The sequence below is a fragment of the Nicotiana attenuata genome, unplaced genomic scaffold (assembly GCF_001879085.1).
Source record: "Nicotiana attenuata strain UT unplaced genomic scaffold, NIATTr2, whole genome shotgun sequence".
NCBI lineage: Eukaryota > Viridiplantae > Streptophyta > Magnoliopsida > Solanales > Solanaceae > Nicotiana > Nicotiana attenuata.
Window position 1 is genome coordinate 210,143 of NW_017671585.1, and position 15,136 is coordinate 225,278.

The 15,136-nt window shown below is 33.7% G+C and overlaps 1 protein-coding gene across 1 annotated transcript; it reads right to left on the bottom strand.

Moving 5' to 3' along the window:
* Positions 1 to 13,114: 13,114 nt before the first annotated feature.
* Positions 13,115 to 14,524, bottom strand: LOC109209126 (uncharacterized protein At5g65660-like). The gene is made up of 2 exons (XM_019372313.1): positions 14,148 to 14,524; positions 13,115 to 13,360 (listed from the first exon to the last, which is right to left on the bottom strand). Exons 1-2 carry the CDS (start codon positions 14,361 to 14,363, stop codon positions 13,253 to 13,255), a joined length of 324 nt encoding a protein of 107 aa, XP_019227858.1. The 5' UTR covers positions 14,364 to 14,524; the 3' UTR covers positions 13,115 to 13,252.
* Between the last annotated feature and the right edge of the window lie 612 nt (positions 14,525 to 15,136).

The following is a 15,136-nucleotide window of genomic DNA, read 5'->3' on the forward strand; positions in this document are numbered from 1 at the left end:
TTTCAAAGGCTTTGGACTTGGTCGTTTTGCATACTCTCGGATCTTCAACTCTTAGCCCACCGTTGTGGCCGTACAATTCGTGTGCGGTCCGCACTTTGCGCGAATGTCTGCTAAAGTTATCTTCTTGGTTTGCGGCCGCAGATGGAATTCTGCGGTCCGCAATTTCTTCTACGCCCGTAGAGTTCCTTCTGCAAATCACACATTTTTACTTATGTGCCTTTCATTGCCATGTGCTTTGGAAACTCCTTTATGAGTCAGATTTCATCTCGGGAGCTCAACTTGCATCACTCATATAATTTTGCACAATTTCATCAGTTTTGGGAATATAGTTCAATGCTTTTAGGCTAAAACAAAAGCTAAAAGGCGCTAATAAGCAGTCAAAATCACCACGTATCAGCCTTGCATCCACAATCCACTTGTTAATTCAGTCAAGTTGTTATCAACCGACTGATTCTTGCATATTCTGTCCATATAAGGTCTACACCAGGCCTGAGGTGGGTACCTCAACAAAGCCTCTGTAGCATCCTTGTTCAAGTCCCCTAATTTTCCTAGCTGATCCTTGAAATCTTCTACATATGTGCACTATGCACACCACCATAAAAGCTTATTTATTTTCCCCAATGTTGTACTGTTTGCACCGGTTAGACTCAATATGTCCAACACAATACCTGTGATGTGCATGGGGAAGGATATTTTTGACTACATCAAGTAGTCCCTACAATGGCTATCCAAAATATACAAAACTGATTAGAAACATATATCAAGAAAACAATAAATAGAAGATTGAATTGAAGTAGACTAATAGCCTGTTTGGCCAAGCTTCTTTTTGGCCAAAAGTGCTTTTTTTTGGCCAAAAGCACTTTTGGCCAAAAATTGAGGTGTTTGGCCAAGCTTTTGGAAGGAAAAAAAATGCTTTTGAGGAGAAGCAGAAGCAGTCTTGGAGAAGCAGAAAAAAGTAGCTTCTCTCCAAAAGCACTTTTTTGAGAAGCACTTTTGAGAATAATACACTTAGAAGCAGTTTTTTAAAGCTTGGCCAAACACTAATTGCTGCTCAGAAGTGCTTTTCAAACTAATTAGCCAAATACAAACTGCTTCTCACCAAAAATACTTTTGAGAAAAGCACTTTTGAAAAAAAGCACTTCTCAAAATAAGCTGATTTTTGCAGCTTGGCCAAACGGGCTATTAATTTTGCAGAAACTTCACCTTTTGCATATCTTACATGAAGGTGATTCCTTCCCCTTCCTTGAGGTCCAAAGAAGATTGAAGCAATTACAGGAACCAATTCCAAGTATTTTTGTCTCCTTATCTACAACTACCCATGCCAAAGGGTAAAACTGATTTTGTGAATCCTGTCCAACTGCCACGAACAGTTGGCCTTTGGCTTTGCCCTTCAAAAAAGTGCCATCTAGACCAATAAAAGGTCTCAATCATAGATTGAAACCCATCTTCAAATCACGGAAACACACATATATCCTCAAGAACATTCTTCTCCCTTCTTTAAGTGCAATATTTGAAAGGGTAATAATCATATCACTACTAGGATTGCTTTCCCTCGGTTCATTGGAATAAGCCTCAAGTTTATTGCTCTCATTTGAAAAACTACCATCTAGTGATTCCAATACCATCCTCTTTGCCCTCTTGCACTTCCCATGACTAACATTTCGCTCAAAAATTCTCTTCAAATCTAACATCATCTCCCTTACCTTGCACTTAGAATTATCTTGTAACTTCTTCTTGAAATCTTGTGCAATGGTACCAAAATCAATAGTTTTTTTTATCAAATGAAGTGCCACAATCATGTTCAACATTTGAAGTCTTGATTTTAACCCTACCAATCTTTTCTTTTGATATTAAACAAACAAAGGTACAACCAACAATATCACAAGTATACCTAAGCCTTACCGTGTCACTCTTCTCCAATTTTAATCATTTCTCGTTAGCAAGAGAATACAACTTCATACACTTTCTAGTTTCTGGTACGTCCTTAAAGAACATACCTTTGTATAACTCTTTGTAGTCACTAAGTTTTTCAGTTATTTCCCCTTTTCTTTTGTTCTTTAAGTGCTTCTAATTCTTTAGAATTGTATTCTTCGGAATCAGTACTAGAGTCATATCCTAGATCACTTAAGCTACAATCAGTATCAACATCATCAACAATTTATTAGATTCTTCCTCATACTATACAATATTGGGAATAGAGTAAATAGAGGGCTCACTTTCATCTACACTAAATAGGTTCACTATATTGAATTCATTGCATATTAACTTTTGTAAATATCTAATACTGAGATAATCCGATAGGTCATTTTGAGTTTTAGCCTTTATTTTCGTATTTCGAGACCTCGATTAGCTCCGTTTAGCGTTCCTCGATTTGCATACACAATCTGTGTCTTAAAAATGATCGGAGTTGACTACAGTCAATATTTTATGTAAACGGACCCGGATCGGTATTTTGATAATCCCGATGGGCCCGTATCGTAATTTGGGACTTTGACGTATGCCCAAAATTGAATTCAGAAGTCCCTAACTTGTTTGGAATTATTTATTGAAAACTAGTAATTTGAAGGTTTAAAGAATTCTGAAGTTTGACTGTACGTTGACTTCATAGATACAATGTTTGAATTTTGATTCTGATACTTGGTACAGGTTCATTTTACTATTATTGACTTGTCTCCAAAATTTGGTGCGAAATGGAGTTGATTTGACATGATTCAGACGCTCGATTTGTGAATTTGCAAGTTCTTAAGTTTCTTTGAAAATTTCATGCATTTTGATGTCCGATTCATAGTTCTAGGTGTTATTTTGGTGTTTTGATTGTACGAGCGAGTTTGTATGATGTCATTACACTTGTGTCCATGTTTGGTTTGGATCCCGAGGGGCTCGGGTGAGTTTCAGATAGGCTACGGGTCATTTTTGGACTTGGAGGATCTGATGGTTTTGCTAATATCTGGTGTTTGTCATTTTGTGCTTCGTGATCGCGAAGGGAAAGATGGGCTGGGGGCAGATTCCGTCATCTCGAAAGAGATGGCTTGGTCATGAATGTGAAGCACTGGGGGTTTACCTTTCGGGAACGCGACTAGCCTCTCGCGAACGCGTAGGGTTATAGGGCCCGAGAAGGGAGCTATGTGGTGTTTTACACGAACACGATCCCAGGACCGCATCGCGAAGGCTAGGGGGGAGAGGCCATCGTGAAGGCAAAGAGCATCCCATGAACGTGAAGGCCAGCTGGACTGCTGTGCTTCGCGATCACGTCAGGTCCTTCGCGATCGCGAAGAAGTCCTGACGCCAGTGATTAAAACAGACCTAAAGTCGGGATTTATCCCATTTTTTACCATTTCCAAGTTTGAGCTCGGCCTGGAGGCGATAGTTAAGAGAATTTTCATCCTAACTTCATATGTTAGTAGATATTAACTTGTTTTCTTCCATTTCTACAAACACCCATTGATTTTTAACCTTTAATTTTTGTTTTCCCATGGTAAAAATTAGGGATTTAGGCAGAATTTGGAAAATTTGAGAAATTGAGATATAGACCTCAGATTGAGGTTGGATCTTGAAACTAATTACATAACCGGGGGTGAATGGGAAATTGAGTGTTGGTTCGAATCTCGAATTTTGACCAAGCGGGCACGGGGTTGACTTTTTCCAAAATCATTAAAGATTGAATCTTTTCATTCCTAGGTAGTTTCTAACGCTTATTTTGAATTTTTTGAATTATACTTTGTTAGATTTGTTTAGTTTGGAGGCTAATTCTAGAGGAAAGGCCTAGTTGAGCTTTGATTTAATTGCAAAGTGAGGTAAGTATTGGATCTAACCTTGGCTTGAGGGAATTAGGAATTTTTGAACTATGTGTTGTGTGAATTATGTGATAAAATGGCGTATATGCGAGGTGACGAGTGTATATATGCCGTCAAGATATTTGTTTCCATGTTTCTCATTTTTTTCATGAATTATCTTGTTCCATGCCTTAATGGTTATATGCTTTATATGACTTGTATGACATTATTATTATTATTATTATTTGTCCTTTAGTTATTCTTGTATTAAATTGTTCGTCCCTTCCATGACTCCATTCTTATTTGCTACTTGCCCTTCGTTTTACTTGCACAACTTGTCCTATTATTTTTATAATATTTATTGCATTCTATGATGTAGTTTCATTTGCATGAGTTGTTGAGTTTGTTAGATACCGATAAACTTGTAAAGTAGAAAATTCAAATTTTAAAGATTCTTTAATTGTCATGTGGTCCTTTATTGCCTTGTATTTTTACTCTTTTGATATAGAAATTCTTGTAAATTGAGTTATTGGATTATTTATGTTAATTAAAATTATTTGGGGAGCGGATTTCACGCCGCAACGAAAATCGAAAGATAATAAATTGAAATGGTGGAATAAGAGCGGATTATGATATTGATAAATAATATGGTGGGATCGGGTTGCATGCCGCAACGGATTGTATACGTGGTACTTAACATTGATAAATATTTATATGGTGGGGTCGGGTTGCGTGCCACAATGGATTGTATATGTGGTACTTGACATTGATAAATGATTATATGGTAGGATCGAGTTGCACGCTGCAACAGTTCGTATATGTTGTACTTGATGTTATTGTTGAGTTGGACTCGGAATTTTTATATGAGATTACGAGACGTGTTATTCTGGGCTTTCTAATAATGAGGTCTGAGTTCATTTTTTCTTTTTTGAGTTAATTGCTTTACATCCGCTTCCTGCTTCTTTTCTTCTTATTATTATTACTGCATACAGGTTATTGTAAGTGACTCGCTTTAGCCTCGTCACTACTTTCGTCGAGGTTAGGCTTGGCACTTATAGAGTAAATGGGGTTGGTTGTACTCATACTGCACTCTGCACTTCTTGTGCAGATACCGAAGTTGGTCCCGACATCGTTAGTGAGGTCGCCCGGATTTAGCTACTGTCGGACACTTGAGGTACAACTGCACAACGTTCATAGCCCTGAAGTCCTTCTATCTTTACTGTTTTATTGAGTTTCAAAATAGTGTATTTTGTTCAAACCTTATTTGTAGCACTTTAGATGTTAATTTACTCGTGACTCCAGGTTCTGAGTTATGTTTAGACTTTGCTGTTCGGTATTATTTTACTCTATTTCAGACTTATATCGTTATCATTGTTAATATTTTACCTTCAATTGTTAAAATCAGTAAATTTTCTGTTTCACGTCGGCTTGCCTAGCAGGTAAATGTTAGGCGCCATCATGACCCCGTACCATCACCCCCTTCAATCATATAAAATTTACCAAATGGGGCAGCAACTATAAGTTGTTGAACCCCTACAAATCCTAACTCTTTTGTGAATTAATTCACTATGTCTATGTGTGAAAGTAAGTCGGAGTCATAATCTGTCCAAGTCTTCACCAATTTTTCTTTGTAGACAACTTCAAGCTCTGTAACCCAATCACCATCCTAATTGAATATTACGTCGACTATCACCATCTCCAATAACTTAGCAAACACAACAAAAATATAAAATACACTATGTAAAAGTTAGAAATGGAAAAGGAATAATTAAAGCCAAAAAGAACAAAATTTTATGAAAAGAGGTCTCCTCCCTTAAAGAAGTATCCAAAATTCCCGAATACTTTAATCAGATGGCCACACAATCGGGGACCATCGTTGTTAATAAACAATGAAAAAGTGCAGAAACTTCAAACAGCACAACTTTATTTTATTGACAACGATAAAAAACAAACTCCACATAATCCCACAAAACAAAGAAGCCTAAACATCATCATACCCAACAATAATTAAACAACAAAGGCCTAAATCATGCATGCAAATACTAGAAATAGACAAGAAATAAAAACATATAACTGAAAGTGCAGAAACTTAAGTTGGATGTAGATGAAACCCAAGAAATCGAAACCCTAGAATAAAAATCCTAGAAAATGAAAATAGACTAAAAAGATGAAACACTAACAGAAATAATATAATAGTCACTACTAAAAATCCGGAAAAAAACGACCAAAATTTGGCGACCAAAATTGGTCTGTCAGGAAAAGCGACCAACGTTGGTCGTTAAATTGGAGAAAATAATTAAATAATTATTTTAAATACGTTAGCGACCAAGGTTGGTCGCTTTTTGGTCTCTAATTTGGTCAAAATGTTGACCGGACTGTTCAGACTTGCTTGGTCAAAGAAATGCTGAAATTAGCGACCAACTTTGGTCGCTAAAGTGGGACCCACTTATAAAATTCTAATAATTATATTATTATTTAAAAAAATTATAAAATATAAATAAATATAATTCAAAATTAGCGACCAAAGTTGGTCGCTCACGAAAGGGGAAGCAGATAGAGACCAACTTTGGTCGCTAATCTGGGACCCAGTTATAACAATTTAATAATTATATTATTATTTAAAAAAATTATAAATATAAATAAATATAATTCAAAGTTAGCGACCAAAGTTGATCGCTTACTAAAGGGGAAGCAGATAGAGACCAACTTTGGTCGCTAATCTGGGACCAGTTTTTAACGTTTAACAATTATATTATTAATTTAAATATTACAATAAAATATAAATAAATCTATTTAAATTTAGCGACCAAGTTGGTCGCTAAATTTAATTTTCTGGATATTTAGCGACCAACTTTTTGTCGCTAATTTGAATTTCTGGATAATTAGCGACCAAAGTTGGTCCTCTTTCAGGTCATACCATTAGTTGAGTACAAATGTAAAAATCACTTTTGTATTTACTATCTAAATAATATAAATGTAATCCGTTAACACTTTTGTAATACAAGGGATGAATACACTAAAATATACTCTAACATGCTATATCTTTTGTAATACAAGCGTGTTATACACACACACACACACACACACACACATAGATATATATATATATATATATATATATATATATATGTATGTATGTAAATTGAATCATCGACTTATAACCTAACTCAGATGCATCGTTGAATATTAAAAACAAAACGTCTCGACTTATATCAATTAATATGTTATAATTGATTCATCGACTTATAACCTAGTGATGAATGAATGTAATTCACTAATTCTGTTACAATACAAATAATGAATATAGTATCATATACTATAACATGCTATGTAGTTAAAGTAGGACGAAGTGTGTGTGTTATATATATACATACATTAACATATACTATAACAAGTTATATATACATTATAGTATTACAGTGAAGTGTCTGTGTGTGTGTGTCTATATATATAAGAACATGAAGCGCTCGGAACACAAGGTCGGATTCTTTTAGGTATTGATACATTTGTAAATTGACTCATCGACTTATAACCTACTCAGATGCATGCATATATATATTAAAAACAAAACGTCTCGACTTATATCAATTAATATGCTATAATTGATTCATCGACTTATAATCTAGTGATGAATGAATGTAATCCATTAACTCTATTACAATACAAATAATGAATACAGTATCATGTACTATAACATGCTATATATGTAGTTAAAGCAGCACGAAGTGTGTGTGTTATATATATATATATATATATATATATATATATATATATATATATATATATACATATATACATACTAACATATACTATGACAAGTTATATAAACGTTATAGTATTATAGTGAAGTGTCTATGTGTGTGTATGTATGTATGTGTGTGTGTGTATATATATACACACACACACACACACATATACTATAAAAAGTGTTAGTATATATATATATATATATATATATATATATATACACACTCACACACACACACACACTTCACTATAATACTATAACGTTTTATATAACTTGTTATAGTATATGTTAGTGTGTGTATATATATAAAACACACACTTCGTGCTACTTTAACTACATATATAGCATGTTGTAGTACATGATATTGTAATCATTATTTGTATTGTAACAGAGTTAATGAATTACATTCATTCATCACTAGGTTATAAGTCGATGAATCAATTATAACATATTAATTGATATAATTCGAGATGTTTTGTTTTTAATCAATTACTCTCTCTCTCTCTCTCTCTCTCTCTATATATATATATATATATATATATNTATAACATGCTATATATGTAGTTAAAGTAGCACAAAGTGTGTGTGTGTTATATATATACACACACTAACATATACTATAACAAGTTATATATACGTTATAGTATTACAGTGAAGTGTCTGTGTGTGTGTGTGTGTGTGTGTGTGTAGATATATATATATATATATATATATATATATATATATATATATATATATATATGTACCGACAGACTTTTTTTGTCGCTTATAGTAATTAGTAAGTATATTAGTTGTAATTAACTTATAGATTGACATTACACTAAGTATTACTGCATTAGCTAATATCATATCGAATATAGCTTATATATAATTGATTCATCGACTTATAACCTATTATAATCTATTAAAAGTAATTACCAAGTTAATATAATTTTTTTTAAAGATTATGCTTATAGTTTTTAATTATTTATAATAATTGTAGTTAAATAAAATAAATATTTATAGCTAATAAGATTTTTTTATAGCTTATAATATTTAAAAACCAAAATAGAAAAAAAAGTTATTTAATTTTTTTTAGAAATAGCGACCAACTTTGGTCGCTATTTTGGTCCAACAGTCAAAAATAGCGACCAACGTTGGTCTCTATTTTGGTCAAACAGTCAAAACTTAACTAGCTACCAAAATAGCGACCAACGTTGGTCGCTTTTTTGTAAATCCGGACTCAAAAACGGGTTTCCCCCTCCCATTCTCTTATTTTCTTCCCAAAATTTGCCCAAATTCTCTCTCAACACATTCCCCTCCCCTTCTCTATTTCCCTCACACAAATCAATCCCCCCACCCCGCGCCACCACTGTGACCGCCTGAGCCACCGCCGGAGCCGCCGCTGCCACCGCTGCCCCTGCCCCTTTCTCTCCTTCTCCACCTAAAAAAACCTAGGTTTGAACTATAACCTTGAATCTTTGTTATTTCTAGTTTTTGTTTCAATTATTTCAATATTGTAGTTTAAGGATATGAATTAGTGTTTAAATTCTTTGAACATTGTTTTTATTGAGGATTAGGGTTTATGTCTTGTTTTATTTAGCTTTGTTAATTAATTTTATTAACTAATTAGTTTAATTGGTGTTGAATTTTTGGGTATGAATTGAAATTTTTGTTTATGAACTGAACTTTTAGGATATGAATTGAGCCTTTAGGATATGAATTGGACTTTTAGTTTATGTATTGGAATTTAGTTTATAAATTGAAATTTTAGGATATGAATTGAACTTTTGTGGGTATGAGTTGAACCTTTAGGATATGAATTGAAATTTTTGGATTATGTATTGGAATTTTAGTTTATAAATTAAAGTTTTAGGATATGAATTGAACTTTTGTGGATATAAGTTGAACCTTTGGGATATGAATTAAAATTTTTGTGTATGAATTGAAATTTTTAGGATATGAATTGAGCCTTTAGGATATGCATTGGACTTTTAGTTTATGTATTGGAATTTTAGTTTATAAATTGAAATTTTAGTATATGAATTGAACTTTTGTGGATATGAGTTGAACCTTTAGGATATGAATTGAACCTTTAGGATATGAATTGCACTTTTAGTTGATGTATTGGAATTTTAGTTTATGTATTGGAATTTTAGTTTATAAATTGAAATTTTAGGATATGAATTGAATTTTTGTGGATTATGAGTTGAACCTTCCGATATGAATTGAATCTTTAGGATATGAATTGAAATTTTTGGATTATGTATTGGAATTTTAGTTTATAAATTGAAGTTTTAGGATATGAATTGAACTTTTGTGGATATGAGTTGAACCTTTATGGTATGAATTGAACAATTAGGATATGAATTGGACTTTTAGTTTATGTTTTGGAATTTTAGTTTATAAATTGAACTTTTGTGGGTATGAGTTGAACCTTTAGGATATGAATTGAACCTTTAGGATATGAATTGAAAATTTTGGATTATGTATTGAAATTTTAGTTTATAAATTGAAGTTTTAGGATATGAATTGAACTTTTGTGGATATGCGTTGAACCTTTAGGATATGAATTGAAATTTTTGTGTATGAATTGAAGATTTAGGATATGAGATGATCCTTTAGGATATGCATTGGACTTTTAGTTTATATATTGGAATTTTAGTTTATAAATTGAAATTTTAGGATATGAATTGAACTTTTGTGGATATGAGTTGAACCTTTAGGATATGAATCGAACCTTTAGGATATGAATTGGACTTTTAGTTTATGTATTGGAATTTTAGTTTATAAATTGAAATTTTAGGATATGAATTGAACTTTTGTGGTTATGATTTGAACCTTTAGGATATGAATTGAATTTTTGTATATGAATTGAACTTTTAGGATATGAATTGAACCTTTAGGATATGAATTGAAATTTTTGTGTATGAATTGAACTTTTAGGATATGAATTGAGCCTTTAGGATATGAATTGAACTTTTGTGGATATGAATTGGACTTTTGTGGATATGAATTGAAATTTAGGATTGCGGGAGGATTTTGTAGAAGGGGTTGATGACTTTATTAGACAACACTCATTGACTTTTATACACTTTGAACTAGACAAATAGAATCGGTTTTTGAATGGGCTTGTAATAAGAGTTAACTTAGTTTGGTTCGCTTAATGTGGTAGTTCTATTGAACTATAAAACTTTGTTGGTTTTAATGTTGGTTTTAATGTTGTTTTTGTATTGTTGTTGTTGTTGTTGTTGTTGTTGTTGTTGTGTTGTTGTTGGTATTGTTGTTGGTATTGTTGTTGTTGTTGCTTGTAATAGGGATTTGATATGACTGCCAGGTGGTGCAGCTGCCAAAACAGGCAGTTTCTGCCAAAATAATACCCAGAAAAGCGACCAACTTTGGTCTCTTTTTGGTCGCTTTTCTATTAAAAAAAATAATTTTCTTGGGCAATAGCGACCAAAGTTGNCAAGAATTTTTAGCTGAAAAAAAAATATGATTTCTGTTTTTTTTCAATGTAATTTGATAAAACGGCCAAATAATATTTTCTTTCATCTCAATAAAAGTTGATGCATTAAAAAAAAACAATGTTTGGAAAAAAATTAAATTCTTGAATTTAGTGACCAACTTTGGTCGCTAATTTTTTAAAAAAAATTAGTAAAAGAGCGACCAACCTTGGTCTCTATTTTCCATATTTTAAAATATAATATTTGGATTAGAGACCAAAGTTGGTCGCTTTTTTATGATTAATAATAAATAAATAAAAACGTATTTTACATTTAGAGACCAACTTTGGTCGCCAAAATTATATTATTAAAATAATAAAGCGACCAAAGTTGGTCGCTATAGTCTTTACCCGGAATATTTGGTCCTTTACCTTAGAGACCAAAGTTGGTCGCTAATTAGCGACCAACTTTGGTCCCTAAAATAAAGGGACCAGCTATATTGCGACCAGGCATGTTTGATCGCTTTTTGGTCGCTTTTAGGCCTATAAGCGATCAACTTTGGTCGCTTTTTGTGGTCGCTTTTTACCGAATTTCTAGTAGTGAGTAACAAACAAATCACTTTAATGGAGGAAGGTATTACCTTTATAGCATTTGTTGTTGAAATCGGCAGTCAACAGAGAAGAGAGAGCTTAGAGAGTTCTAGAGAGTGAAAGACGAAGAAGAGAAAATGAATGAAATGGGTTTCTTTTGGGTTATATTTTACGGGTTATTTGGTTTGGGTATCTGGTAATATGGATCGGATCGAGTCTAATGATACTAGATGTAAAAGAGGAACGGATGAGTGCCACGTTTCCCCTCTGTCTACTTAAGGATAAATGTGTGCAAATAGTAAGACGGTAAGGAGTTTTATGGTTCGATAGTATAACGGGGGACAACTTTAAATAATTTATCATAGTAGAGGAACATATCGGACGCTTTTCCTTAAAAATATTGAACAAACGGCTATTCAAAATAAAGTTTTATCTCTTTTCTCATCCATCTTTTATCTCTTTTCTCACCAAAAGATGGAGGACAAACCAATTCAATGATAGAGTGAGAGAACAACTAATTTTCCTTTTCCTTTTAGAACTTTCAGTGGGAATATGTATTGATCATGACAATTGATTGTTTGCATTTTTGTATAACTCTAAATTGGCTATAATTTTTCCCTCTTTTCGGCTAAAAGACTTAGTGAAAATTTTTGTATGCCTTAGCATGTGTTTTTTGTACCCGCTGGGTTTTTTGAGGGTTCGACGTATCAGAACATTATTAGTAACTTGTTTGTCTAATGATAATCGAATACCTCTTGAGGTTTTTTCGAAGGCTGAAATTATTGAAGCCTTTAAATTATTCGAGGGCTGATTTTATCGAAGCCCTTTTTTGCTTTTACCGACGGTAGCCGAGTTTAACCGGTTTTTCGAAGTATTTGAAGGTCTTTAATTTATGGCGGAAGTCGGACGTCTCCGAGCCGCATTATTTCGGCCGTAGCCTTTTACATGACCGTAGTCTTTAATATGGCCGTAGCCATTTAATATGGCCGTAGCCTTCGGGTATGTCTTTTGGACTTGTTTCCCGATAACATTTCGAACTTGTTCGAAATGTTAATCCCCGAATGTGATGGCCTTGGTGTGTATACCGGGGGTGCCTCTTGAGGTCTTATTGTTTAGATAGCTCGGGTAGGTAGTCCCCGAGTGTTCGAGATATGCTTCCGTTTAGGTTAAGATAGCCCTTGGGCTTTCATATCTGTTACGGATTTCGGGTGTCTCCGATCCATGTTAATCTGGTCGTAGCCTTTTTAGTCCGGAACTTGCCCTTTGGGATTATCTTCCGTTTCACTTCGAGCTTGCCCGAAATGTCAGTCCCCGGGTTGGGTGGCTGTGGCCTGTAAAGTCGAAGATTGCCTTTAAGGTCTTATGGTGTCGAAATGTTAGCAGTTTGATTCCCTTTGCCTTTAAGGTCTTATATACACGACAAATGTTTTGTATTAATTGGTTGATATAAGCATCATGTGCTAAGTAACTTTTTCACCTTACCTTGTCTTAAACCTTATTTAGATTGAGGACATAGAGGAAAAGCCATCAAGCAGTCCAAAGTTCAGAAACAAGTTCGAAAGTTGAAGCCAAGAGGGTAAGAAGTAAAAACAAAATTGGCTAATTTAATTTCGTGGAGTAGTTACACTTAATTCAATTCTGTGCTGCTTTGTCAGCTTAAATTCCAATTGATTCTTAAGCTGTATTACATAAAAATCAATCCTCTATCAATATCAGCTTTTAGAGTTGGAGAGTACACCGATGAGGAGTAGGCAAAGCCACAAACTTTGGAACTTCATCTCCGGGCATCAATATTGTCAAGCTCTCCCCATTTTTCTGCTTCTGCGCCTAAAACAAACCCCCAATATGCATGCATGAGGAAATTGTATACATCCAGAATTTAGAGGCTATGAATTCTAGGTTAAAAATGAAGGTTCGAAATATATACTATGTATTTAATGTTAGTTTTGAGTCAAAAGTCGTAATTGACCGCATGAAGATATAATTAAATAAATAAAAATATGTTCTATCTAACAGTTTAAACTTTAGATGAAATGTTCAAACACTTCATATAGTATTTGAGTATGTAGGTAAAGGTCATTGAATAATAGAAGGGGAATAGGGATTGGACCGATAGGCTCATTTTAGACCTGAGGACCTAAGCTTTGCTAAAGCCATGAAAAGGAGTGGATGGTTGTATTTTAGCCTAGTTGGACTGGCTCGTCTAATCGAAGAGCCCCTACCTCACTTGTTCACCGTACTAGATACGAAAGAAGGACAAGAGTGGTTCCACTAGCCGATGCTTAAGCGTTAGCCCTTGAGTTCTATTCTCACCGTCATCCATTATGATTAAAAAAAAAAATCATGTCCTTGGCACATAAAAAAAAATTTAAGGCTGCAATTGAGGGGCATGATGAAAACATAATTAAATAAATAAAAGTATGATCTTTCTATCAAATTATTTAATTTTTAGACAAGATAGTCACACACTTCAATATGCTACCTCTTATGAATCTCCTTGGTTCTTGACACCACCAAGTAAACATCCTCCACCCCCCTTCCCCCCCAAACCCCACCACCACAGACACACATCAAAATGGTTAAAAAGAAAATGAAGAGGAAGTATTAACAGTACCTGGATAATTTTAAAAACCGAACCATCAGATGATTGATCATCAAGATGGGTAGCAGACGCCGAAGAGCAAAGAAGGGATCGAAGCTTATTCCAGTGGTAGCAACAAGCAAAGATGCCAGTTATACAGACAAGAACAAGGACAAGAAGAGCTAGACCAAGAGGAAAAGCTATGGTGGGCCGTGAAGAAGTAATTCCCAAGTTATTATTATTACCCATAATATATACGAGTAGTTCAGAATTCAGCAAGCAAGCAATTAATAGTAGAATTTAAGATCAAAATTTGCAGCGAATTAATGGTGGGGATCGAGGAATCTTTATTTAGCTACAAAGATTAAATTGTAAATAGACTTGTTTCCACTAATATATTGGAGTAGTGGAAAAAGACTAGAGGAAAATGAAAAGTACATTCAACCGTACCATGATATATCGTTTGAGATGATGTGATGGGGCACCAAACATTGTGACCTAATTTGTTGGAAGGAATATAGTGGTGAAAGGAATGATCACAAATAGAACCTTCATTGGGTCCAAAAAGTCAAATCATTAGCCACTCAACAATAAAAATGTATTCTTGTGAATCAGCCAGTTAATTTTACGATGTTTAGCTATTATTGATGCTGTAAGGAATTTTGTAAGGAAGTTTTATCAGTCATCTTTACCTGATAACTTGTCTCATATTCAAGATTTCAAATTTCATATTTAACAAAGCTCACATGTATACATTTTTTTAGGTGATTTAATAGGGCAAAAAATTATTTATGATGACATTTTACATAACTTAAACTCTTAATTTACCATATCAATAATTTACATAACTACTAGGCAAGCTGACATTTTCAAAATACTCCCAACATTTAACAGAAAATGAATCAACTAATTTAAAATAATCAAAGTTTTTATAAAACAGGGTAAAAACCCAAAACACAACTGCGGAAAACAACTCCCAAATTCGGGGTGTCACTGAGCTCATGAGCGTCTATACATCACCA